The sequence below is a fragment of the Mirounga angustirostris genome, unplaced genomic scaffold (genome assembly GCF_029215605.1).
Source record: "Mirounga angustirostris isolate CCGP_5_RB_7025 unplaced genomic scaffold, mMirAng1.0.hap1 SCAF_4, whole genome shotgun sequence".
Classification (NCBI taxonomy): Eukaryota; Metazoa; Chordata; class Mammalia; order Carnivora; family Phocidae; genus Mirounga; species Mirounga angustirostris.
In genome coordinates, this window is record NW_026991712.1 from 161,434,448 (window position 1) to 161,460,995 (window position 26,548).

General features: G+C 46.6%; 2 protein-coding genes across 3 annotated transcripts; one reads left to right on the forward strand and one right to left on the reverse strand.

Moving 5' to 3' along the window:
• Positions 1-34: 34 nt before the first annotated feature.
• DNALI1 (dynein axonemal light intermediate chain 1) lies at positions 35-11,940 on the reverse strand. 2 transcript variants are annotated; one of them, XM_064589444.1, is made up of 8 exons: positions 11,809-11,940; positions 9,814-10,024; positions 8,251-8,389; positions 7,324-7,469; positions 5,343-5,512; positions 3,992-4,170; positions 3,516-3,680; positions 35-1,656 (listed from the first exon to the last, which is right to left on the reverse strand). In XM_064589444.1, exons 3-8 carry the CDS (start codon positions 8,329-8,331, stop codon positions 1,621-1,623), a joined length of 777 nt encoding a protein of 258 aa, XP_064445514.1. In that variant the 5' UTR covers positions 8,332-8,389; positions 9,814-10,024; positions 11,809-11,940; the 3' UTR covers positions 35-1,620. The 2 variants fall into 2 exon arrangements, with proteins under 2 accessions (XP_064445514.1, XP_045754010.1); XM_045898054.2 differs by lacking the exons at positions 9,814-10,024; positions 11,809-11,940 and having other exon boundaries at positions 7,996-8,386.
• On the forward strand, positions 9,349-21,522 carry SNIP1 (Smad nuclear interacting protein 1). Its single transcript, XM_045898055.3, has 4 exons — positions 9,349-9,649; positions 10,894-10,996; positions 18,342-18,940; positions 19,539-21,522. Exons 1-4 carry the CDS (start codon positions 9,423-9,425, stop codon positions 19,801-19,803), a joined length of 1,194 nt encoding a protein of 397 aa, XP_045754011.1. The 5' UTR covers positions 9,349-9,422; the 3' UTR covers positions 19,804-21,522.
• The last annotated feature ends 5,026 nt before the right edge of the window (positions 21,523-26,548 follow it).

Here is a 26,548-nt window from a genome sequence, read left to right on the forward strand (position 1 = left end):
CACCCCCAAGGCTTTAGGTGATGGGGTCCAGTGGCACTTCCGACACTTAAATGAGCCCTCTTAGTTCCTCCAGAGCGTACCCATGGCATGCAGATCTCTGACAGATACAGAGATGAGGTCTACAGAATGGAAAGGGTGGAATTCCTTTTATACTGGCAGTTAGTTTGGAACAGAGGTGTGAAAACAAGAAAATCTCAAGGATGTAGTATATGTGGCCCAGGCTTTAAAATAGGAGGGAAAAATGCCACTTCAGCTGCCCCTCCCAGTCTGTTAGATAGACGCAGTGAGGACACAGGTACTTTACTGTCAGGGAGTCCCGGGACTGGCACATCTCAACGAACAGAGTTCTTTCCCATGAAAACGGCAGCCCAGACAGGTGATCTTAGTGGAGTCTTAGAATGCCTCAGAACACCGGGACGGGATAAAAGCTGGCTTCCAGTCTGAGATGAGAGGCACAGGGCACGTTTGAACCGGAATCCAGCTCTTCTTTTCGGCCTGCCCTTCTTTCAGGGAGCCTTGGAACCTTAACAGGGATGATGTTGGGTCAGAGCTCCACTGAGGAGGGTCCTTGGCACCTCCTCGGGAATACTGCGCAACTTGAGGCACTCCAGCTGAGCGGACACGTTCGTGCCTTCCTACGTGTTGCTTGTGCAGCGTGCATGAAGGATGGCAGTCACTCATCTTGCTGCGCTAGCCCACCCTGGATTGCCCTAAATGAAAGATCTGTGTTGCTCACTTACTCTTCTGGGTCTACGAAACCAGGAGCAGCCCTGGGCCTCTGAACTTTGAGTTTAACTTAGGAGGAACAGTAAAATGCAGTCTACAGGCCATAGCCTCCTCATTAATAATTAGAGCTGCATGTGAGGTTTGGGTACCTCTCCAGTTGTTCATCAAACATAGCTAGTTAGAGGGGTATAGGGTCAGGGTGTGATTTTCTGCAGAATAAGATGAACAAACCAAATCAGGGCTCCTGAGGTGCAGGCAGCTCACAGTGGACTTCGTGACTTGTATTTCTTCCCAGTAAACATTTACTTTCTCAGAAGCCCTGGCTTTGGCTGCCATTGCTGCCTCACCTGGGCAGTCTGAGACTAGGGAAGAGGCTGGGGTGGGCTTGGCGGGCAGGGGTAGAATGACCTAGTATAAACACAGAACTCCAGCATGAGTCACTAGACCCGCACTGGGGTAGGAATGGTGAAAGACCTCAAGGGAAAGACTGAGGCCACACAGCAGCCCAAGGTCAGATACAAGATGCATCATGGACCAGAAATGGGACAGGGAGGCGGCTCATTCAGCTAGAAATAATTGATAGTATGGAGCAGTGGTGGGAAGGCAGTTTCACCTGCGAGGGATATGACAGAAAGCCTTACTTTCTGAGTTGGCAAATCCCAAGGTTGGCCACATACAGAGACCGTCGGCTGCACCACCTTCCACTGCCCAGCCAGGAGCCTGGCTGCCAGACCTAAGTGTTCCATGCCACTGGGGCCATGTGTGACTTCTGACAAACATGTAGGTGGGGATCAGGGGGAGGGTATGGCTTGTTCACTCAGGAAACTAGCTTTTTTTTATTACAACAGGCTTAGGATGGGGTAGCAGTGCTTGCTGAGACCCATGTGGAAATGATCACTTCTTTGGTGCAATAATGCCTTCCAGTTGGGCCTGAAAAACAAAAACAAACTCCATTAATACTTGAAGCTTGCAGCCTTCAGCTGAGAGGTGATAAAGTCCCTGGGAAGAAGAATCCAATGCTGCCCCGCCAAGTGTTTTTCCCTCCATTCCCAATTCCGTATTTCCTAGATTAGCTGGTTTCGGGCTTGGCATCCAGTCTTGCTACATTAGGAGAAACCAGAGCTGTCCTGGTTTCCATACAATAATGGCTCTGCGTAAAATATAAAGCACTGAAAAGGAAATTGAATAAAAGTTGTTGAAATAGTGGTTTTTTATGGCTCAGATTTCAGGCCTGAAATGCTAAGGTAAACATCTGGCTCTCTGGTTTGGGATCCTGGGAGCTCTGTGCTGGGACGAGAGGTTTTGGAAACAGCCATTTTTCAGCCACTTAGACAACTTGACACCCAATTAGAGAAAATTGCTACCAGTAAGTAGGGAGCTGTCCATCTTGTATGTAAAGCTTAAGACACTTGGGAGTTATTTACTCTGCTCCTCCGGCAGCCAGTAAAACAATTTACTATCATGGTATGTGGACAGGCCTTTAAGTAGGTCTATCCTGGGGACAGCAAGCACTGCTTTATTTGCAGTGCAGCTTGGAGCCAATGAAAATAACTCACTCCTAAAGAGTCCTTCACCCTGGGGATGACCAGGTTGCTTGGAAATGTTAGAAAGATGCCAAGGTGTTCCGCTTTGCTCCTGCTGCTGGTACTGTAGGAGGAACTGAGGAACTCGGGCTTATGATAACGGAACATGGCAGATAAGGCACGCAGCTTCAGGAGCTGCTAAGTAAACAGATTCATGTCTGGCTGTGAAGTTTCTAGCTTTTCTTTGTTAAACTCAGCAACAGGAAAACCTGTTGTCCTGCGCTAGCAGTTCTTACAAGCCCTTGCTTATCTCAAGTGCCTGTCCTCCTTGGACCCCCAAGAAGCCTGCCAGTCACCAGAACGTAAGCTTTCCATGAGACTAGGGAGGAAAGGGAGACAGCATCCAGGGGCCCCTCTGATCAGGGCCATGGAAGACTGCCACCAAACATCACTAGGTCCTATATGTAGAACAATGGTTCTCAAACTTCAGTAAGCACCAGAATCGCCTGCAGACCTTGTTAGGCTGTTGGGCCCCAACCCCAACGTTTCTGATTCAGTCGATCGGGGATGGGCCCAATGACTTGTACTTCTAAAAGTTCCCCGGTGATGATGCTGGTCTAGGGCCCAGCCTTAGAGAAGTTGCAGATCCCACAGAGAGCCTGGAGTTTCACCCGCCTGGCCCCACTCCAGCTCAGCTGGTTAAATGTAAACCGCTGGCAAAGGGACTTTGAGGAAAAACACCTACCGTTGAGCTCCTCTGACCACACACCTGGGGAAGGTTCCTAATTTGAAATGGTTCCTCCCTCTCAAAGGGCCTTTCCTGCCCATCCCAAATGCCATGCCTCAGAAGGGCTGCAGGCGGGAAGGGCCTCCCATGAAAGGCTGCTGAAGAGATCCAGCCCATGCTAGGAAGGCTCCAAAATATCAGCCGTCATGGGAGAGAAGTTCCACTTTCTGCCATATCCACCTCTCCTGCAGGAGGGGCAACTTTTTTTCAAGGGAAAACAAACCCTCCACTGCAGAGCCGGGCTGAGGTGTTGTGGGAATCCAGGGCCAGATGCACGCAGAAGCTGCATAGGGAACCCTCACCCCCGCCCCCACATCAGCTCCCTTCACTCCTTCACTCCTTGGCAGGGCGCGGGGACAAGTCTGCCGAATCCTCTGTAGGAAACGGAGCCGCCTGGCCCCCTGCACGGCTGGGGGGTGGCAGGCAGGAGCCCCTCCACCTGGGCCTGCCGTGGGGGAGGCTGGGGAGGGGGGGCCCACCTTCAGCTGCTGATTCGTGCGCTTGAGGAACTGAATCTCCTCGTTGTGCTTCTTCTCCTCCACCAGTCTCCTCTCGATCTCCCGCTTCTCGGTGGCCTCACACTTGGCCTTCTGCTCGTTCACTTGCCTCTCCAAATCTCTCTTTTCTGTTTCCAATTCTGCAATCTGAGGACGGAAACTCGGGTCATCCTGGGCCTCCGCCAAGAGGACAGGGCGGTGTGAGTGCCTGGGTGGAGGGGACCTCGGATGCAGCCATCCAGGCTGAGGGTGCCAGGGTCTGTGCTGCCACCCAGTGGGAGGCTGGTGACTGGCAAGCACCAGGCGGGCCCGTGCACTCTGAACCCAGGGGTCCCCACTGACTGGATGGCCAGAGCCCCCTCGGAGGCCAGACTTTCGTCTGGAATGGCAACCCTGTGGCCCTGAGCTGGACAGAAGAGTTCACGGAGGGCGGAGGCCTCGTGGTCAGCCCCACTCACTTTCCTCTCCATGTCGGACTTCCCCTGCTCGGCCTGCAGCGCCTTCCTCATGCCGAAGGCCACGCTGCTCTCGTACAAGGTCTGGTAGGCGGCGATGGTCATGCGGATCTCGTCCCGGACTCGCAGCAACAGCAACCCCCTTTCCGCACAGTTGATGGTGACCTCTCGGATCAGCTCGTCTTCCAAAGCGCACAACAAGGAGTTCAGGAGGGCAGGCGGGAGGGAGACAGCACCACGTCTGGGGCTCACCGCCCTTCCTACCGGGGACGGTGTAGCGTGTGTCCTCCCCACTCGGAGACAGAGGCCCCAGGAGCCTTGCCAGACAACTACTGCTCTGAAGGTGGCACGTGGGAGGATGGGCAGTTGGCGAGCCCAGGGTGGAGGGAGACAGGAGCCCTCGGGTTTGCTTGTAGCTGGGAGGCCCCCCTTACCGACCCGCAGGTAGAAACCCCAGGGTACGAGTCAGAGAAATCGGACTTTTCAGTCTGAGGATGGTGGCTGCTTTAAGGCAGCTGGGAAATCCTGTGTGCCCCAGTGCCTGGACGGGCTTGGGGCTGCCAACAGTAGGATTCAGAGCTTGCGCACACATCTCTTCCATGGGTGCTGACCATCGTCATACTCAGACTGAAGGGAACCTGCTGGCCGCAGGTTTGGCGGCAGTTTGAATGTCAGAGTCCACACGCGCCAGTGAGTTTGGGCTGGGGGACAGCCATTTGACACTATCACTTAAATCTTTTGTGACTGTCAGTTAATGGCAAATTATCCCGAAATATTTTTCTGGGCCAAGGGCTGAATGTTGATGGATGGATATAAATACAGAACATTTAGCCTTTCTGATTAAAAAACTATTTTATTTATTTATTTATTTATTTATTTAAAGATTTTTTATTTATTTATTTGAGAGAGAGAGAATGAGAGACAGAGAGCATGAGAGGGAGGAGGGTCAGAGGGAGAAGCAGACTCCCCGCCGAGCAGGGAGCCCGATGCGGGACTCGATCCCGGGACTCCAGGATCACGACCCGAGCCGAAGGCAGTCGCCCAACCAACTGAGCCACCCCAGGCGCCCAAAAAACTATTTTTTTTAAAAATTCAAAATGGAAGTTCTCGTCTTCAAACATTTGCTAAGAGGTTAGGAACTGGGGGGTCGGGTTGGCTGGCAGATGACGGGGATGGGGGCGCATTTAGCAGATCCTGGGGTGGGGGTTGGGGAGGGGGAGAAAAAATGACTCCAGGATGGGGTGGGCTTCAGCTCAGGGATACTCAGGGCTTGGGTTTGTGCTCAAGGGGAAGGGCAGGAGGTGGGAGAGGACCGCGTATCCCCCCCAACGCCAGCCCGCGCCAGGCCACTCACCGAAACACTGCGAGTAGAGCTCCCTGCGCACGGGGCAGATGCCGGTCTCTCTGGCCTGCCGCTGCTGCAGCTTCAGGTCCAGCTGCTCCTGGAGATGCACCACATCCATCCTGGTGCTGGGGGTGCTGGACACCTGCTGGATCCATAGCTGCGTGTCCTCCACCCATTCCCTGTGGCACAGACACAGCCAGGCTGAGCAAACCTACCGTTAGAGGGGCCTCGGGACGTGAGCAAAGATGGCCCTTTGGGTTCTCTGCCTGAGCAGGAACAAAGGGGCAGCTCTGTCACCAACCCACCAGAAGCTTCCATCCCTCTCTCTTCCTTGGGGAGTGTGGGGCTCCATAGCCACACCCACTAAGCCGCCTCCACGGGGCCTCTACCTGGGAGCTGGGCAATCTCTACCCTCCTATGGCTCTCTGTGCAATCACCACCCATGTTCCAGATCTTACCCTCCTAATGGGTTGAGGACAGATTCATAGACCTTATTGCTTGATTGGAAAAGAAAGCCCAGTGAGAATTCCCCACTGACTTGTGGGGTGGGAGACACAGGGCACCATAAACCTTGTGCCAGCCAGAAAGGGGCAAAAGTGTGCAGTGGGGAGCTTCCTGAAGGCATGCAACTATGTGGTCCCCTCCCCGCTCACCCCGCCCCCCGCCCCCCAATAAACCTTGTGTCAGAGGCTTGGCCAGGTTCTGGAATCACAAGGAGGGAGCCGAAGGGCAGAATCACCATGGGGAATGGATTTCCATTTATTGACGGGAGGGAATCACCTGAAAAATCCCCCCTCCCTTCTTTGACTTCCATCTCGGACAAGACGGCAGTCACTCTTTTCATTACAGTCTTAGAAACTGGGCTGTCAACTTCTCACATAAAAATAGTTGACTAAGCATGTCAGATAGTGATACACGTGGCTGCAGAAGGAGGGAGCAGGGTAAGGGGATGATGAAGAAGGGAGAAGGTGCTCTTTTATAAGGATTCTCAAAGAAGGCCCCCTTGAGGAAATCACGTTTGAGCAAGACCTGAGTAAAGAGACAGAAGGGGATGATGTGGACATTGGGGGAAGAGTATCCTTGGCTGTAAGCACAGCAACTGTCAAGGCCCTGAGGTGGAAGGGTGATGGAAGTATTCCAGAGACAGCAGAGGCCCCGGTGGCATCAGCACACTGAACAAGAAGGAGAATAACAGGAGACAAGATCATGGATATATGAGGGGCCAGATCGTGCCAATTCTTGCAGGTCATTGTAAGGACTATGGATTTTAGTTGGAGTGACAAGGGAAGCCATTACAGAGTTCCTGGCAGAACACTGGCATGATCTGGCTTAGGATTTTGGGGCTGTTTGGAGAATAGATTGTAGGGGCAAAGAATGGAAGCAAGGTTTTCAGATAGGAGACCACTGTAGGTGACAAACAGTGACGAGGAACAAAATGGTGGAAGCAGAGGGGGTGGAAAGTGGTTAGATTTGGGATATAAATTTGAAGGTAGAGCCAAAATAATTTGATGAAGGATAGGACATGTGATGTGAGAGACCAAAAGGAATGAAGGGTGGCCTGAGCCACTTGTAGAAAGGAGAAGACTGGGGATGAGGAGGTTGGGAGAGGGGGACATCATGATTTAGTTTGGACATGCTGAGTTTGAGATGCCCAGGAGACACCTTCATGAAGATAATGAGGAAGCTGTAAAATACATGGGTCTGGAGTTTAGAGGAAAGGACAGGGCTGGAAATACACATTTGGGAGCCATCAGCATGTAGGTGGTATTTAAAGCCAGGAGCCTGTTTGAGCACTCAGGAAAAGAGGAGGATAGAGAAGAGGTCTCCCCCCACCCTTCCAGGATCCAGCCATCTGCAAGCTCTAGGAGTTCTGGGATGCTGGGAGGAAATCCTGGCCAGGAACAGAGAGACAGGGTGCCTCTTCCTACATTCCCAAGTTCTGGGATGCAAAGCCTGGGCCTTCTCGAAGCCACTGCACCTATGTTTTTACCTTGGGGGTAGGATGGCATTCAAGATTTCTTCTGCCTGCTTTGTAGGATCTGGGACACAAGAAGTTGAGGGGAGCTTGGTCTTTGGTGGCTGTGGGACTGGACCGGAGGGTCCAGGCTGCTGGGGGCTGACTTTCAGTGGCCGTGCCTGAGAAGAATGGACAAGTTAGGGCAGGAGGTGATTCAGACACTGAACTCCACATATCCAAGCCCTCTGGGTTGCCCCAGGTCTTCTAAACACCCTTTCCCTCTTCCTAGCTCACTTTCCCCATCTCCCTTCTCAGAAGTTATGTCTCAGCTGAAGGAAGCCATGAAGTCTTTGGTCCCATCCCAGCCCAAGGCCTGTATCTCCTGGAACCAATGTTTCTGGCACAGGTGCTCAGCCCTCTAGTGATGGAGCGAGCAAGCACTACCAGATCTATTCTTGGACCAGACTACTATGAAAAAGAGTGAGCCCCATCCATCTTTGTGACTTCCTTCCTCATCCTAAATCTGCTCTCTGGGGTCACCCATCTGCGCTTCTTGTGCCGCTCTCCCATCTTCCTTCCCCCGTCCCAATTCCCTTTGCTCCCAGTTGCTGCAGCCCACGTCTCTCGGGCCCCGGGATCCTTATCGCAGGGATCTTTCCCCATCGGAGCTTCCGGGCTCCCCCGCCCCCTAAGACCCGTCCTTACTTTGGGGCTCCGCTTCTCCGTATTCCGGCTCACCAACACCGGGGTGTCATACTTGAGCAGAGAGTCCGCAGGGGGGATCATGGCGGCGACGGTGGTAGTAGCCCGGCCGCGGCCCCTCGAGTGTGCGCCTTGTTTGCCGTCACCATGGAAACCTCCTCTCCCCTCCCCGTGGCCTGGGCGGGGTTTCGGAGTGGGGCGGGGCCAGCAGCACGGAGTTTCCGCTCAGCCTCCGTGAAGAATTCTCCTTGTGCTTACCTTATCTGGGTTCCTGCTCACCAGGTCGCCTTGATACTCTTGGAAACATGCAAAACAGGAGTTCGAGTCCCTGCGCTGCATCTCGCTCGCAATTTGAATGAAGTGGCAGATCCCCTTAGCTGACCCCCAATTTTGTCACCTGCAAAATGGGAGTCATGTGACTCCTCAATGAAGGCTTGGGGAAGATTCCCAGAGGAAGGCATCTGGAGTTCCCAGGTTTTAAAAAGTATTTGTTTTGGGGGCGTCTGGCTGGCTCAGTCAGTGGAGCGTGAGACTTTTGATCTGGGGGTAGTGAGTTCGAGCCCCACCACTGGCTGTAGAGATGACTTGAAAATAAAAATATTTTAAAGAAAGTGTTTTTAGGGGGCGCCTGGGTGGCTCAGTCCTTGAGCGTCTGCCTTCCGCTCAGGTCATGATGTCAGGGTCCTGGGATCGAGCCCCGCTCAGGTCATGATGTCAGGGTCCTGGGATCGAGCCCCGCATTGGGCTCCCTGCTCGGCAGGAAGCCTGCTTCTCCCTCACCCACTCCCCCTGCTTGTGTTCCCTCTCTCGCTGTGTCTCTCTCTCTCTGTCAAATAAATAAATAAATCTTTAAAAAAAAAAGTGTTTTTAGTTAAATGTTGAAATGACAGCATAACAAAGTTCAAGAACAGAGGGGGGCATACTAATGACTTGCCCATGGGCTACTATCTGTGATTGCTTTTCCCTCTCTCCTTAACTTCGTATTTCCAAACCTAAATGTAATCACAGTTTGCGCACCATTATTTATCCCGCTTCTTTCCTTGAACAAATCAGGGATTCCTCCATCTGTCACAGAACTTATAAACAGCGTTACGAATGGCGACAGACCATTCATCAGTTGCCTAAACAGTTTCCTACTGCTGGGCATTCAGATTGTCTCCGTATTTAGTAATTACTAATAATGCGGCAACAAACAGCCTCGAGGGGAGCTTTTTCCCAGAAGTTTCTTTTTGACACTTAAAACTCCCGCCACCCGAGCCGGTCCTGACAGCCCCGCCCGCTGCAGAGTCGTAGTCACGTGCTTAGCTCCGCCGCTAGGGCTTCTGGGAGAGCGCGCACCCGGAAGCGGAAGTCCAGGGGTCAAGTCCGTCATTTCCTTCAGCGAGAGGAGCGCAACGGATCTTTTTCCTTTGCTCTGCTCGTATCTCAGCATGAAGGAGGTAAAGAGCGAGCGGGAGCGGGGGAGCCGGCGGAGGCACCGCGACGGGGACGTGGTGGCGGCGGCGGTGGTGGTGAAGGTGAAGCAGGAGCGCCTCAGCCCGGAAGCCGCGCCTCCCGCCCACCGCCGCCCAGATTCCTCCGGCGGTAGCGCGTCCCCTCCGGCCGGCGAGCCGGGCCGCCCTGGTCACCGCGGGAACCGAGCCCGAGGAGGTAGCCGGTAAGTGGAAAGGCGCCTGGGATGGACTTGGGTCTGGCTCTTCGAGAAAAGACAGGGCTAGCGTCAGAAGCACACCTTGAATGCTGCGCGCTGCAGCTTGGATTTAATCTTAAGGTGGTGGAAGTGCCGGTGGTGCTTGTGCTGAAGAATGTTTACTCTGGTACCTGTCACTTGCGTTAAGCGCCTGATGCCTAATGGGTAGGATCCCGCCTCTTCATCTCTGTGCCCAGCTCTTGGCCGAGTAGGGCCCAGCAGATAGCACTGATCGAGTTGAAATAAAAGGATTTCCCCATCTGCCTGCAAATGGAGTGCTGGCGTTGGCTTTCCAATTATCTGCCCCCAAAGGTTTCCACGTTGAGAGCCTAGGCGATCTACCTGGAAGGGATTTGGAAGAAAGCTGGACTCGTTAATTTATTCCTTCAGCATAGTTTTACTGCATGCTAAAGACTGCCCTAGGTACAGGGGCCTCAAGGGTGAACAAGATAGATTGTCTTCGCCCTGGCGAAATTGATGTGCTCTCGCCTTGAGACAAAATAACAAGCAGATAAAATAGTTTCAGTTAGTAACAAGTATTAGATTAAAGAAGAGGTTAAAACAGGAGTGTGATAGAGTTTGAAGGGAAGTGAGAGAAGGCCTTCTCTGAAAAGGTGCCATTTGAGTTGAGACCTGAATGATAAGAATAATCTAGCCTCCTAAAGATCCAGGCTGAGGAAACAATGCGTGCAAAGAACCTGAAGCAGAATTAATGTGATTGTTCTAGAAATAGGGGGGACAATTGTCTATTGATCAAGGACAGTGGTAGGAGTGAGGTGGGAGAGGGAGGAGATAGAGCCAGAGGACTCCCTGATGGATTGATGTGGTTGTGGCGGGTGGGAGTGGGGAGCTATTGGTGGTGAGAGAAAAAAGAGTCAAGGGTGTTTTCTAGGTTTCTGTCTTGAGGAACAGGGTGGATGGTGGTACCAGTTACTGAGATGGCAGAGACTGTGGGAGGAAAGGGTTTTGAGGGGTTGGGAAGCGAGCGTTATGCTCTGTGAGAAGGTTCAGTAGGCAGCCATGTATGTGGGTCTGGAACGCAAGGAAGATGTCAGGGCTGGAGAGTGAAGCTCCCGCCTCCATTAATATGAAAAGCAGAGCCCTTCACAAATGTGCTGTTTGTGTTAGTAGGTAAGCCTGATACTTGAAGTGAATTTATATGGGGGAAGGGAAATTGAGATAAAACCCTGTGTGTACCATGCTCTGAAAAGGTCCCCAGCCAAAAAGAAAAACAAGTCCTCAGGGAGAAGAAGCAAGTCTCCTCGGAGTAAGAGAAGCCGAAGTCCTCACCACTCAACAGTCAAAGTGAAACAGGTAAGTGGATTGAGATGTTTAGATACCAGGTCCAAATCTAGAACCTCTTCCCGTCATAACAAATACATAATCATATGTGTTTACCTGTATCTGCGATGGGTTTTTCTAGAAACTGTTTTTTTTTTTTTTTTCCCTGCTTGTTTTGTTAAACTTTTTTTATTTTGAGGTAATTGTTGATTTACATTCCGTGGTTAAAAAAAAATACAGAGGTATACTCTTTACTCTATTTTTCCCACTGGTAACATCTTACAGAATTCCAGTACACTATCACAGGGAGAATACTGACATCGCTATAGTCACGATACAGAACATTTCCATCACCACAAGGATCCATCATGTTGCCCTTGTGTAGTCTTACCCACTTCTCTCCCACCCTTACCCCTCAAGTCCTGGCAACTTCTAATCTGTTCTCTGTCTCTATAATGTTGTCACTTCAAGAACGTTATGTAAATAGAATCATACATGTAACCTTTAGGGATTGGCTTTTTTCACTCAGTGCCGTTCTTTGGAGATTCACTCAGGTTGTTGTATCTGTCAGTAGCTCATTCCTTTTTATTGCTGAGTGATACTCAGTTTTGTGGATTTAACCATTTGCCCATTAAAGAACATCTGGGTTGTTTCCAGTTTTTGGCTGTTATGTATAAGGTTGCTATGTAACATTTGTGTACAGGTTTTTGTGTGAACACCTCTTCATTTTTCTGGGATGAACGCCCAGGAGTGCAATTGTTAGAATGTATGGTAATTGCACGCCAAACTGAGTGGCTATGTTAGTTTGCTAGGGCTTCCATAACAAAGTACCACAGACTGGATACCTTAAACAACAGAAATTAATTTTCTCACAACTCTGGAGGCTACAGTCCAAGATCAAGGTGTCAGCAGGTTTTGTTTCTTCTGAGGCCTCTTTCCTTGGCTTGCACATGCTACCTTCTTGTCTCTGTCCTCACGTGGCCAGTCCTCTGTGGGCTTATATCCTTGGTGTCTCTTCCTCTTCATATAAGGACACCAGTCATACTGGATTAGGGATTTGCTGTCATCTTAACTTAATCACGTCTTTAAAGACCTTATCTCAATAAAAAACAAAAACAAAAGCAAAAAACCCCACAAAAATGGTTAAATTCTGAGGACGGTGGTTGGGACCTCGACATATTAATTTGGGGGGGACACGATTCAGTCCTTAACAGTGACTGTACCATTTTACATTCCCACCTGTATTGTGCATGATGCAGTTTCTCTGCATCCTCATCAGCATTTGGTATTGACGTTATTTTTTGTTTCAGCCATTCCAATAGATGTGTAGTGATGTTGTGATTTTACTTACTTTTTATTTTTAATTTTAAGTAGGTTCCACACACATCGTGGGGCTTGAACTCACAACCCTGAGATCTAAAGTCCCATGCTCTACCAGCTGAGCCAGCCAGGTGCCCATCTCATTGTGATTTTACCTCTCATTGTGATTTTAATTTGCATTTCCCTTTGAGCAATCTGCTTACGTGCCCTCTGTATATCCTCTCAGGTGAAATGTCGCTTCATAATCTTTTGCCTATTTTCTACTTGGATTTTTTTGCCTTCTTAAGTGTTCTGTTTATAGAGTTCTATGTTACTAGACCATTTTGGGTACATGGTTTGCAAATAGTTCTCTCCAATTTGTAGTTTGTCTTTTTATTCACTCAGCAGGGGTTTTCTCAGAGTAAAAATGTTAAATTGTCATGAAGTCCAGTTTATCAACTTTTCCTTTTTTTTAAGTTTTTTTCATTATTTTTAAAAGATTTTATTTATTTATTTGTCAGAGAGAGCATGCGCACAAGCAGGGAGAATGACAGGCAGAGGGAGAAGCAGGCTTCCTGCTGAGCAAGGAGCCCATTGGGCTCAATCCCAGGACTCTGGGATCATGACCTGAGCTGAAGGCAGAGGCTTAACTGACTGAGCTACCCAGGTGTCCCTCCAGTTTGCTTTTTATGGATTGTGCTTTCGGTGTCATGTCTAAGAACTTTTTGCCTAACTCTGGATCCCGAAGGTATGTTTTTTCCTCAAAGTTTTACATTTAAGTTCATGATTTATTTTGAGTTTGTTTTGATATAAGGCGTGAGTCTTGGGTTGAGGTTCATTTTTTTTGCCTATGAATGTTCACTTGCTGTGGCACCATTTTTTGAAAAGGCTGTCTTTCTTCCCTTGAATTGCTTTTGCTTCTTCATCAAAAATCAGTTGGGAATATGTGTTTGGGTTTATTTCTGCTTCTCTATTTTGTTCCATTGATCTCTGTCATTCTGCCAGTACCACACAGTCTTGATTACTGTCGCTATATAGTAAGTCTTGAAATTGGGTGGACGAGTTCTTCTCCTTTTCTTCTTAAAAATTGTTTATACTAGTTCCTTTGCCTTTCCATATACATTTTAGAACAATCTTGTCTATATAAAAAAAAATCTTCCTAGAATTTGGGTAGAAATTGCAGGAGGCTGTATTTCAGAGAATTGGCTTTTTTGTTCTTGTTGTTAATGAATGAATGAATGTATTTATTTGTTTATTTAAAGATTTTATTTATTTCACAGAGAGACACAGCGAGAGAGGGAACACAAGCAGGGGGAGTGGGAGAGGGAGAAGCAGGCTTCCCGCCAAGCAGGGAGCCCGATGTGGGGCTTGATCTCACGACCCTGGGATCATGACCTGAGCCGAAGGCAGACGCTTAACCATCTGAGCCACCCAGGCGCCCTAGAATTTACTGTCTTAACCATTTAAAAATGTACTATTAGTAGTGTTAAGTACATTCCCACTGCTGAGGGACAGAACTCCAGAACTTTTCCTTTCCTTTCCTTTTTTTTTTTTTTTTAAGATTTTATTTATTTGACAGAGGGAGACACAGCAAGAGAGGGAACACAAGCAGGGGGAGTGGGAGAGGGAGAAGCAGGCTTCCCGCTGAGCAGGGAGCCCGATGTGGGGCTCCATCCCAGGACCCTGGGACCATGACCTGAGCTGAAGGCAGATGCTTAACGATTGAGCCACCCAGGCGCCCCAGAGAACTTACTTATTTGACAGAGATAGAGTGAGACAGCGTGCATGCACAAGCAGGGGGAGCGGCAGGCAGAGTGAGAGGGAGAAGCAGGCTCGCCACTGAGCAGGGAGCCCGATGTCGGGCTCGATCCCAGGACGCTGGGATCATGACCTGAGCCGAAGGCAGACGCTTAACCGACTGAGCCACATAGGCGCCCCAAAAATTGGCTTTTTATCATATCAAATCTTCCAATCCATGAACAATGTATAAGTCATTTATTTAGATCTTTGATTTTTTTTCTTCAGCGTTTGTAGTTTTTAGCACTTAAGTTCTATATCTGTTTTATTAGATTTACACAAAGTTTTTTCTTTGGGGGAATGATTATAAGTGATAGTTTAAATTTTGGTCCACATGTTCGTTGCTAATCTATAGAAGTATAATTCATTTTTCTGTGTTTTTCTTATATCCTGTGACCTCATTGAACTCAACTTATTTAGTCCAGGAGGGTTTTTTGTAGATTTCTTGGGATTTTTTTTACATAGACAGTCATATCTTCACATAGGGACAGTTTTATTTCTTCCTTTACAATCTCTATGCATTGTATTTCCTTGTCTTGCTTTATTGTACTAACTAGGACTTCCAGCACTGTGTTGAATGAGAGTAGTGAGAGCAGATACCCTTGCTTTGCCCCTTATCTTGAGAGACAAGCATTCAATCTTTTTAAAGAAACTCTGTGTTACAGTGTGCAGATAGACATTAAGAAAATGGATTTTTGGGGCACCTGGGTGGCTCAGTTGTTGAGCGTCTGCCTTCGGCTCAGGTCATGATCCTGGGGTCCTGGGATCGAGCCCCGTGTCGGGCTCCCTGCTCGGCGGGAAGCCTGCTTCTCCCTCCTCCACTCCCCCTCCTTGTGTTCCCTCTCTCGCTGTCTCTGTCTCTCTCTGTCAAATAAATAAATAAAATATTAAAAGAAAAAAGAAAATGGATTTTCCGGGGCGCCTGGGTGGCTCAGTCGTTAAGCGTCTGCCTTTGGCTCAGGTCATGATCCCAGGGTCCTGGGATCGAGCCCCACATCGGGCTCCCTGCTCGGCGGGAAGCCTGCTTCTCCCACCTCCACTCCCCCTGCTTGTGTTCCCTCTCTCGCTGTCTCTCTCTGTCAAATAAATAAATAAAATCTTTTAAAAAAATAAGAGAGAGAAAAAAGAAAATGGATTTTCTGGGGCGCCTGGGTGGTTCAGTCGTTAAGCATCTGCCTTTGGCTCAGGTCATGATCCCAGGGTCCTGGGATCGAGCCCCACATCGGGCTCCCTGCTTGGCGGGAAGCCTGCTTCTCCCTCTCCCACTCCCCCTGCTTGTGTTCCCTCTCTCGCTGTGTCTCTCTGTGAAATAAATAAATAAAATCTTAAAAAAAGAAAATGGATTTTCCTGTTATTTTGAGAGACTGTGGGCCAGCTTTCTAGTATTTTAAAGATATAAAGCCAGACAGCCTGGGTGGTGTGCAGTGTGAATTGATCAGGTACTGCTTTAGCTATCTCAGAATGCAGCTCCCAGAACCACACCACCCAGATGAGGCCTGTCATCCACTTGTGGTTTTTTTCGGGTTTTTTTTGGTTTTTGTTTTTTTCCAGTGTACAACTGGCAGCTCTTTACCTGTGGTTTCTAAATCAACATTTTACAATAAATCCTGGGACTTTTAGAATGGAGCTTTTCTTTTCTTTCTTTCTTTTTTTTTAGAGATGTTATTTATTTATTTGTCAGAGAGAGAGAGAATTGGAGAGTGAGCACAAGCAGGGGGAGCGGCAGGCTCTCTGCTGAATAAAGAGCCCAATGCGGGACTCCATTCCAGGACCCTGGGATCATGACCTGAGCCCAAGGCAGATACTTAACCGACTGAGCCACCCAGGCATCCCTAAAATGGAACTTTTCTGTGCTTATTGCTGTTTTGATGTATCTTCATTTGCTTATCTATGTTAACTTCCCTCCTTACCTCAAATTATCTCCTTAAAAGCTAATTTCTGTGTGTTAATCAGCTGGAAACTTGGAAATGGCTCTCAAGCAAAAGGGCTTGACAGGCGGTTGACACTAAGTGACTTTCACAAGGGTTAATCCTAAGGAGGAATGCACGCAGCCCCTGACTTAAGCATCACTTGTGCTTGCAGGCATTCTCTTCTCTACACCTGAACCACAATTTAAAAAATAAATTTATTGATTACGTGCTCATTGTAATAACGCAGAAGTACATAAAGTAAAAAGTGAGAGTATGAGATATGTAGTGTATGTTTACTTCTCCCATTATCCCCAAAATTGCAGGCTCCCCCCCAAAAAAATCTCCTAAGTCCCCAGAGGCAACCATTCTAATAACTTGATATTTATACTTCAAGACTCTATTATACTTATGTTCTCTTTTTTTCCTTTGTTTTAGCATGCATCTCTGTGTGTTTTCCATGCAAAGTTTTTAATTCAAAAAAGGAACCATGGGGCGCCTGGGTGGCTCAGTTGGTTAAGCCTCTGCCTTCGGCTTGGGTTATGATCCATGGGATCAAGCCCTGCATTGGGCTGTCTGCTCAGCAGGGAGCCTGCTTCTCCCTCTGCCCCTCCCGCTGCTCATGCTTTCTCTCTCTCTCTCTCAAATAAATAAAATCTTATAAAAAATTTTTTAAAAAGGAACCATATCATATATATTATCCTACTTACCAATAATTGAAATCTTAGTTATTTTGTGTTATTTGGTTATATGATTAGTCATATCCTTTTCCATGGTTTTTACTAATTTTGGCTGGTCTACCCATCTTTATTTACTTACCCTGTGCGATGGGGTAGGGCAGGAGCAGAGGGAGAGAGAATCTCCAGCAGACTTCCCACTGAGCATGGAGCCTGATATGGGGCTCAGTCTCACGACCCTGAGATCATGACCTGAGCTGAAATCAAGAGTTCGACACTTAACTGACTGAGCCACCTAGGAGCCACGGTCTATGCCTCTTTAAAATGAGGACTGGGGCGCCTGGGTGGCTCAGTTGGTTAAGCGACTGCCTTCGGCTTAGGTTATGATCCTGGAGTCCCAGGATCGAGTCCCACATTGGGCTCCCTGCTCAGCAGGGAGTCTGCTTCTCCCTCTGACCCTCTTCCCTCTCATGCTCTCTGTCTCTCATTCTCTCTCTCGCAAATAAATAAAAAAAATCTTTAAAAAAATAAAATAAAATAAAAATAAAATGAGGACTGAAAATAATTGGTCATTGGAATAGTGGAGGTACAGTCTTACGGGGATTAGAATACAAGGGAGGTGGGGGTGATGACCTAGAGTCCGTGGCTTCTTTTAGTGACTCATTTAATGAGGGATAAAGGGCATAATGAGATTAGTTTGGTAGGTGGTGTTGGCAAGCTTGTGAGTATCTTAAGGTAGGAGGGATGGGTGTCTGAGCCTTCCTCTTGATGCTTGTCTTTGGAGGCTAGGAAGTCTAGAAAAACTGAGTCCTGCTCTGAACAAGCAGGCCTGTACTTGACCCCTGTGTATAGCAGGGAGAAGGCCTTGGGAGCAGGGGAGGCAGTGAGATTTCAGTGCTCAGGATTTCCTCTTTATCTTTTCCAGGTGGGGTAGCCTTGCTCATAGCGTGCAAGACTTCCTCTTGAACTCTGATGTTTTGGTTATTAGTAAGGATAAGTTTATTATATTCATGTGTTCATTAGATACTTATTTCCTAGGAAAATTATTAATATCCTTTGCCCATTTTTTTTCTGTTGAATTGTCTTTCTTACTGATTTATTTTCTTATTGGTATATTAGTAGATGTTATGTGTTGCAGTTTCTACAAGGCTGATTTTCAATACTGAGTCTTTTCCAAGAAACCATGATATGTTTATTAATTTTTTTGAGATCTTTAAAAAAATATCAATAAATTTTTACAGGTTTCTTACATGTCTTACATACTTAAGTGTCTTCCTTGGTATTGAACAATTTTTGTTACTGTTGAAATGAGATCTTTTAAAGTTATTACATTTTCATTTTTGACGTAAGAGAAAACTAGTTTTTTTTCTTTACATGTTTATCTTGTACATGACTACTTAGCTCTGTTAGTTCTGTTTTCTGTATATGCTTCCCAATGAGTGTGCCTATAGTTCCTCAAGTTTCTAGGGCTCTGAACCTGGACTTGCAGCGTTAGAACTGTAGTCGGGTGACAGTGTGGAAATAGTTTGTGTAGCCTTGCAAGGGAATACAACCTTGCAAGGGAATACAACGCTAACCTTGTTTCTGTGGGACATTTTGCTCTGAATGCCAAAGTCCAAATCACAAATGGCTTTTTGAATGCATCTTGTTCACAGAATGTGGACTGCCTTTCGTTTACTGGATCTCTTTGAATTTCAGGAACGTGAGGATCATCCCCGGAGAGGACGGGAGGAACGGCAGCACCGGGAATCATCGGGCCAGGAACACAGGCGAGCTAGAAACAGTGACCACGACAGACACAGGGGCCATTCCCACCAGAGGAGAAGCTCTAATGAGAGGCCTGGGAGTGGGCAGGCTCAGGGACGGGACCGAGACATTCATAATCTACAGGCTCAGGACGCAGAGCGGGAGTTTTACAACGCCCGAAGACGGGAGAATCGCCAGAAGAACGAAGTTAGTGCTGGTGGTAATGAGTCTCAGGAGTTGGTTCCCCGACCTGGTGGCAACAGTAAAGACAAAGAGGCACCTGCTAAAGAAAAGCCAAGCTTTGAACTCTCTGGGGCACTTCTTGAGGACACCAACACCTTCCGGGGTGTCGTCATTAAGTATAGTGAGCCCCCAGAAGCACGTATCCCCAAAAAACGATGGCGCCTCTACCCCTTTAAAAATGACGAGGTGCTTCCTGTCATGTACATCCATCGGCAGAGTGCCTACCTCCTGGGCCGGCACCGCCGCATAGCGGACATCCCAATCGATCATCCCTCCTGCTCGAAACAGCACGCGGTCTTTCAGTATCGGTGAGTATGCGTTTGCAGGAAGAACCAGAAGTGTGTGTAGAAGCTGAGAGTCTCAGGATTACTAACATTTGTGTACACGTGTATGCAGAAGAATCCCATACTCCTCAGATCTAATCTTTGTTTTAGGATTATGAATCTAGCCACCCTTTGAATAATCACTTACATGTGTCTAAAAGCATCACATTTGGTGTCAGAGATCCAGATTTTGAATCCTGCCTTGACTCTGACATCAAAATCCACTACTTTATTCCCATTGGGACAGGAGCTAAAATATGTTGAAATATAGGTTTATCTTGATTATAAACAACACAAAACGTGTTTTCTTAATCATGGCAAGAGTTCTTGGATTCTGATTTAAAATTTTTAATCTACCACGAATTTCCCTCCCCTACTCCCTCAGCAACCAGTTCTCACCTTTTCTCTTAAGTATATTTAACTTGCTCCCAATTTCCAGATCCAAGGCCATACCTTCCCCTTGATTTCCTAGAGTTTGGACTTGAACTGTGTTCAAGCCAGGTAATTTACATCATGTAGGCAAAATGCTGGATGGTCTGAGGTGGAATTTTGCTCACAAGCTTCTCTCTTTTATCTCTGCTAGGCTTGTGGAATATACCCGTGCTGATGGGACAGTTGGCCGAAGGGTGAGGCCCTACATCATTGACCTTGGCTCAGGCAATGGAACGTTCTTGAACAACAAGCGCATCGAGCCACAGAGATACTATGAACTAAAGGAAAAGGATGTACTTAAATTTGGGTTCAGCAGCAGAGAGTATGTCCTGCTTCATGAGTCCTCCGACACCTCTGAAGTAGACAGGAAAGAAGATGAGGATGACGAGGAGGAGGAGGAAGTATCTGACAGCTAGCAAACTAACAGCTCAAACTCTGGAAAGACCTTTCTTTAAAGGTTTTGGGATTGAGTCAGAGAGCACCATGGTTCTCTCTGTAATGCCTCTTAATGCCTTAAGTCTTTCCTCTGTTGCTGATCACCTTCTGTTATAGTATAAGAAAACTGACTTCTGTTTGGTTGAACTTTTTTCTGTGGCACAACAGCCCCTTGCCTGTGGGCATTTGTTTTCAAAACAGTCTCACCCAACACATCGTGTTTCAGTAGAAGCATCGTGGCTTTAGTTGGTGCTTTCAGAACTGCTGCCTAGGAAACTACAAACCCTTGGTTCAAGGGGAATTGTGGCTTGTTCTCTTTGTACAGTTACTTTATTTATATAGTTGTTAAGCTTTGTGGACTGGTTTGTTTTGGGTTTTGGGGCAAACCCCTGAACAGAGAATCTTACTAAGCTTTGGTTGTCACCAAAACAGCCTCCATTATATACCAAAGCTTTGACCTGGTTGAGCTCTTGAGTCACAGAAGTTGATTTTGCACTTCATTTTTGGGGGGTGGGAATTTACCACATGACCTCATTATTAACTGTTGGACTTAAACAGATGCTTTATGGAACCTGCTGAAGCCTACAACTGTACAGGAAGATCCTGGCTACCGCCAGTGGGTGCTGATATAACGTCATGAGAGGCTAAAATGGGTCATGGATCGGTTTCCTGTGAGAGAATTCTGATTTCTCCATAGAGCATGTACATAACAATTTTGATCATCATATCTGTTCAACTTTGCATTTTTATTCAAATGTTATCTCTTTCCTTCTTTGCAAAACAGTGTCATTTATGTAGCACGGTCCTTGCTTTATTCTAACAATGTATGTATATGTGTAAAGGAGGTTGTATAGTTGACACATTTCATCTTTTTAAAAAATGTTCATAGAGGTTGTATTTACTTTCCCAAGGCCGGAAAGCAAGGGAGTTGCCCTGTTTCCTAATTTTCCACAGAGGAATATGTGTAAGTAGCAAAGTCATAACTACTTACATGTACTGTGTGTGTGTGTGTGTGTGGTGTGTGTGTGTGTGTATAAAAGTGTGAGTGAAAGAGCTGCATACTGATTTTCATATGAGAATGTTTTGTGATGTAAATAGGCGAAGGCCTCCCTGCATTTGAATAGCAGGTTTTCATTTGTATGTATTTTTGGGATAAAAAATAATAAAATTTGTAAATATAGCCCCATTTCAAAGGGTTATCTTTTCTTGGCAGAGGACCTTGTGTTACAGGTCCATTTGCAGCTACAGGAATCTTTGTATCAGTATTTTTGAGGTAAACATAGGTAGTTGCAGAGGGTGTGCTGGGGCGAGACCAGGAAATAGGGAAGTTGGGGCCAGCAGCAGCTCTGGAAGCCAGACCCTCACACATCAGCGAGTGAGTGCTGGTCCTGTGGAAGCAGCAGTGTTTTCTGAATGGGCAGTGAAGGGGTTTTCCTTTCCAGAATAGTGCGTTGGGGCAGGTTCTACATAGCAGCTCTTGTACCAGTTGATCCCTGTCTCTGCTATGTTGCCCTCGGGTGGTGGTGGGTTGGGAGGCGGGGGGGGGGGAAGTGATGCAACTGGGTGCTGCTGCCCACCATTCCTCTTGGAACTTGTGATGCTGTGAGATTGTCTTTCTCCCACCTACCCACGGTAGGTCCCACCCACCCATGTGGACTCAAGCCTAAGTGCTGACTAGTGTGGGGAGGGGCAGCTGACTAGTGTTTGTGCAAAAAGGAAAAGATCCCCTTAAAGAGTGAATACTCAGTGAGGTCAGTTAGATGTAGGGAAGCTCTAACGAGAGCCATTAGCATTCCCCCCCACACTGGCCACTGTGACTGCTACTTTCCTAATTTTCCTATCTGCTGTAGACCCCCTATTGCATATGTGCATGTCTGAAAGGTAGGTTTTGCTTTGATGGATCCCGACCAATGGCTTTGTCTTTCTGGGATGAGGCAGTAATCTGGCCTCCAGGGCCTCCTGTTCAGTTTGTGCTCCTACTACTGCTTCCAGGTAGCCTTGGGTTTTGCCACAAACACCATCCTGCTGGGCAGCATGATAGGTGACCATTTGGCCTACATTCTTCAGTAAGAGGTCCCAATTGTGAAGTAAACTTGTTTTAGTGGAGGAATAGCTTCTTGCATTAAGAGATTCTAAATGCCAAACATCTGGGAAGGTGCCCCCCCCACACATACATACTTTTTTTTTTTTTAAGAAAGAGGGTCCGGGTGCCTGGGTGGCTCAGTCAGTTAAGCGTCTGACTTTGGCTCAGGTCATGATTTCAGGGTCCTGGGATCGAGCCCTGTATCAGGGTACTCGCTCAGCACAGAGTTTGCTTGTCCCTCTCCCTTCACCCTTCTCCCTGCTTGTGTGCGTGCTCATGCTCTCATACATAAAATCTCTCTTTTTTTTTTTAGAGATTTTATTTATGAGAGAGAGCACAAGCAGGGGGAGGGGCAGAGGGAGAAGCAGGCTCCGCCCCCCAGCAGGGAGCCAAATGTGGGGTTCGATCCCAGGACCCTCGGATCATGACCCTAGGCAAAGGCAGACGCCCAACTGACTGAGCCACCCAGGTGCCCCATAAATATATAAAATCTTTTAAAAAAGGGGGGTCAAAGAAAAGACATTGCCCAGCTCCAAAGCCAGATATCACTGGCGGACTTCTCATTTGAAGTTGACATAATCCTAAAGCTTTCTTCTTGAATTCTTTGCTTGGAAATTCATGTTCCTCCTAGCTATTTGCAACTTCTTTATTCTCCACCTGTTCTCCCCGCTGGCTGCAAAACATTGCTGTCAAAACCAAGCTATTGGGACGCCTGGGTGGCTCAGTCGTTAAGCGTCTGCCTTCGACTCAGGTCATGATCTCAGGGTCCTGGGATCGAGTCCCATATTGGGCTCCCTTCTCAGCGGGGATCCTGCTTCTCCCTCTGCCTCTGCCTTCTCCTCCCCGGCTCATGCTGTCTCTCTCTCTCTCAAAGAGAGAAAGAAATAAAATCTTAAAAAAAAAAAGCTATCTACAAAGCAGCCCTTTGTTTCAGAGCCCCTCTCCCAAATCCTCTGTGGTGGTCTACAGTTCTGCTGAAGTATTGGACAGAATTTTCAGGTTTTCCCCATCAAACCTCTTCCTAGTCACCTAGTTCCCTCATTTGGACATGGACAAAGGACACCTCATTAAGAGCAGCTGGTGACGTAGCTTTCAAATACTTTTATTGTATTCTGGTGATAAGTGAAAGCAGAGTAATCAATTCATTAATGAGGTTTTTAAATTTATTTTTGTATTAGTGTATGGAATATGCCAGTATATAATATAGCTTGGTTTTAAAAGGCTTAGAACTGAATACATAGTTCAGGTTGATTATTATTTGATACAGTGCACAGAGGGTTATATATTTTAACATCCTTCCCTTTGTGGAAATTAGTCATGGATGCAAGGAATGGGGTGAAGGCATGTTAATGAAAGCCCAAGTGTGACATCAGCAAGCTAATGCCAGCTTGTGTGATGGCATTCCGAACCCACAACATTCCTGGGTATGTGCATTTATACAGGCGAGAAGCCTGCTTGATTTAAATTAAAGCTTTGGAATTTAAAGCTTCATCTGGTCTCTTCGGGTTAAGTTTCCTTTTATCAAGTGGGAAATAATTGAAAAAGACAGTTGATTTGTTCACATTTAAAGTTCAAGTGAGTTAATCCAACAAACGGTGGCATAAGTTTACTGTGCTAACAGCTGAATTACAGCTGTGAGTTAGAAATGCAGCAGTCATCTGGAAGTGTACTTGTGCAAGAGGTGGCATTTGCGGTGTGCCTTAGAGAACAGGTTGGTTTTGAACCCGTAGTAGAAGAGGGCATTGTTAGAGACCAAGCAGTCCGGGGGACAGCAGGACTGAAGTGGGGTATGCGGAAAGAGTTCTGTAAAATGAAGCTGTTTCCCTGAAGTCCCACAGCAAGGCAGAGGGGTAGAGCTAGGATGAGAAATCACCTCAGTCCTGGTTCAGTGGTCTTTGCTCGAGGCTATTCCCTCCCAGCTCCCTGGCAGTGCTTAGTGGACAGATTTGAGGGAAAAGACAGCTGGTACATTAGGTTTCTTGATTCATAGTGGTTCAAAGAAATCACAGTGGTTGGGCCTTTCAGGGGTAGACAGTGGCTCAAGCAAATCACCAAGTCAGAGCTGTTTGGAAATCATCATGTTGATTCATAAAAATACATAAACATTCAATAATCAGGTGCCTAACAAGTGCCATGAGCTAAGACTTCGATGATAAAGTTGGCCAAAACTTAGGAGCACAGTCTTTGTACAGGTGCACTTCTAACCATTTTTCATGAGCATTAATGCAAGCTTGTATTATTATTTCTATTTTGCAGATGCAAAAACCGAGGCACAGAGAAGTTAAGGTCACACCGGGATTCAAACTTACTCTGGTTCCAGGTTCCACACTCTTACCCACTGTGATATACTGCCTCTTATGTAGTTGTGAGATGTACAAGGTCTGGCCCTTGCAGAGCAATATAACTAGCAGCTATAGACAGTGCTAGATAGGAGCAGCACTGGGGATTGTGGAAGCATAGAGAAATAGGATTTAACAAAGCCTCGGGAGTCAAAGAATGAAGAGCCAGAAGAGGTCAGTGGGGTTGAGGAAAGAAAGCAATATTTCTAGGCAGAGAGGCTAGCACTTAGAAATGCCTGAGGTGATAAACTAATGAGGTTTTGGAAGCGCTCAGAAGTTCAATAGGGGAAACAGTGAGTGAGACTTCTGGTTTCTGTTAATGATGGCCTAAGCTATTGTGTGTGTGTGTGTGTGTGTGTGTGTGTGTGTGTGTGTGAATCCTCCTGCTGCAAGAAGCCAAAACTTCTGGATAAAATATAAGCAAAAAAATTTCTGAAAGCATTCAAGAACTGACAAATTAGTAAAAATGTTATCAGGTCAAAAGAGAAGATAAATAAGAATTCGGGGAGAAATGGAGCATAGATCAAACCACATTTGACCTAATGGCAAACCACATTTGATTCTAGCCAATCAGACCTTACCCTATGTTGAATGGGACAGAATCAAAACCCAGAGCCCACATACAATGAATAGACTGTTAGAAGATGTTTCCCACAAAAAGCTGGTATGCCAAAGAGCTATCGTTTTCAGAGTAAAAGAGGTGATCAGAAATGAGATCCTCCCAGGGATTTGCAGCCTGGGAGCTCAGGAGAATTCAAGCCTCAAACCTGGCTTGAGATGATCCTGCACTATTGATGCCTCCAGAAGTATGATAGAAGTAAATGAAATTACTTTTTGGAGGAAGGGACTTTTTTTTTATCTCCTCTCCAGTTACTTTCACAGTTTTTTCCCTGCAAAGATACAATTATTTTTTTAAAGCTCACCAGAAAAGTTACTGTAGGTGAGAACCAACAAGAATAACAAACTGATTCTCAAAAGACTTAGATACTTGAATTATAAGATACTATAAAATGTACTATTCTCAAAGAAATGATAGACTTGAAAATAGAGGGAACAGGAAATGGCAGCAAGCAAAATGGAAATTTTTTAAAAGACCAACCAAAACTTTTAGAAATGAGAAATACAGTAACTATAAAGCCATCAGTGGATGGCTTTAACAGAAGCTTCAGGGAGAATTAGTGAACTGGAAGATAGAAATTATCCATGCACACAAATTTAACAAATGAAATGGGCCAATTTCTCAAAAGCCATAAACTACCAAAATTCACCTGATATGAAATAGATAATCTAAATAGTCCTGTAATTATTTAAGAAACGGAATTTCTAATTGGAAAAGCTTCCAGGGGTGCCTGGGTGGCACAGTTGGTTAAACGTCGCACTCTTGATTTTGGCTCAGGTCTTGCTCAGCGTGGAGTCGGCTTCAGATTCTCTCTCCCTCTCCCTCTGCCCCTCCCACTTGTGCTCTCTCTTTCTTTCTAAAATAATTAAAAATAAAAAGCTTTTCCAAAAAGAAGTGTCCAGGCCCAGATGGTGATGGTTTCACTGAAGAAGCCTACCAAATTTTAAGAATAATTAGCACCATTCTATACCATCTCTGCCAGAAATTAGAATATCAGGCAGTACCTTCTTAACTCATTTTATGAGGGCAGTATTACTTTGGTATCAAGGCCAAATAGGACAGTACAGGAAAAAAAAAAAGGGTAAGGAAAAGGAGGAGAAGGAGAAGGGGAAGAAGAAACAACAACAAAAACCCTACAGACCAATATCCCAGAAATTTAGCCACAAAAATTCTGGATATTAGCAAATTGAATCCAGCATATATAAAAAGAATTAGACAACATGACCAAGTGAGTTTTATTCCAGATATGCAAGACTGGTTTAACATATGGAAATAAATCTATATAATCCACTATCCCAAGAGGCTAGAGAAAAAATGATCATGTCCATTGGTGTAGAAAAAAGCATTTGACAAAATTCAGTATCCATTCATGATAAAAAACCATCAGTAAACCAAAAGTAGAGGGGGAGCTTCCTCAATAAAAAGCATCTACAAAAATCCTACAGCTAATGTACTTAATGGTGAAAGACTGAATACTTTCCTTCTAAGATAGGGAAGGAGTCAAGGATGTCTACTGTGACCACTCTTATTCAATGTAGAACTGGAAGGCCTACCCAGCACAGTAAGGCAAGAAAAAGAAATAAAAAGCATATAGATTGGAAAGCGGGGGTGGGGGGGGGAACCCAACAACCTTATTTGCAGATGAAATGATTGTCTATGTAAAAAATCCCAAGGAATCTGCAGTA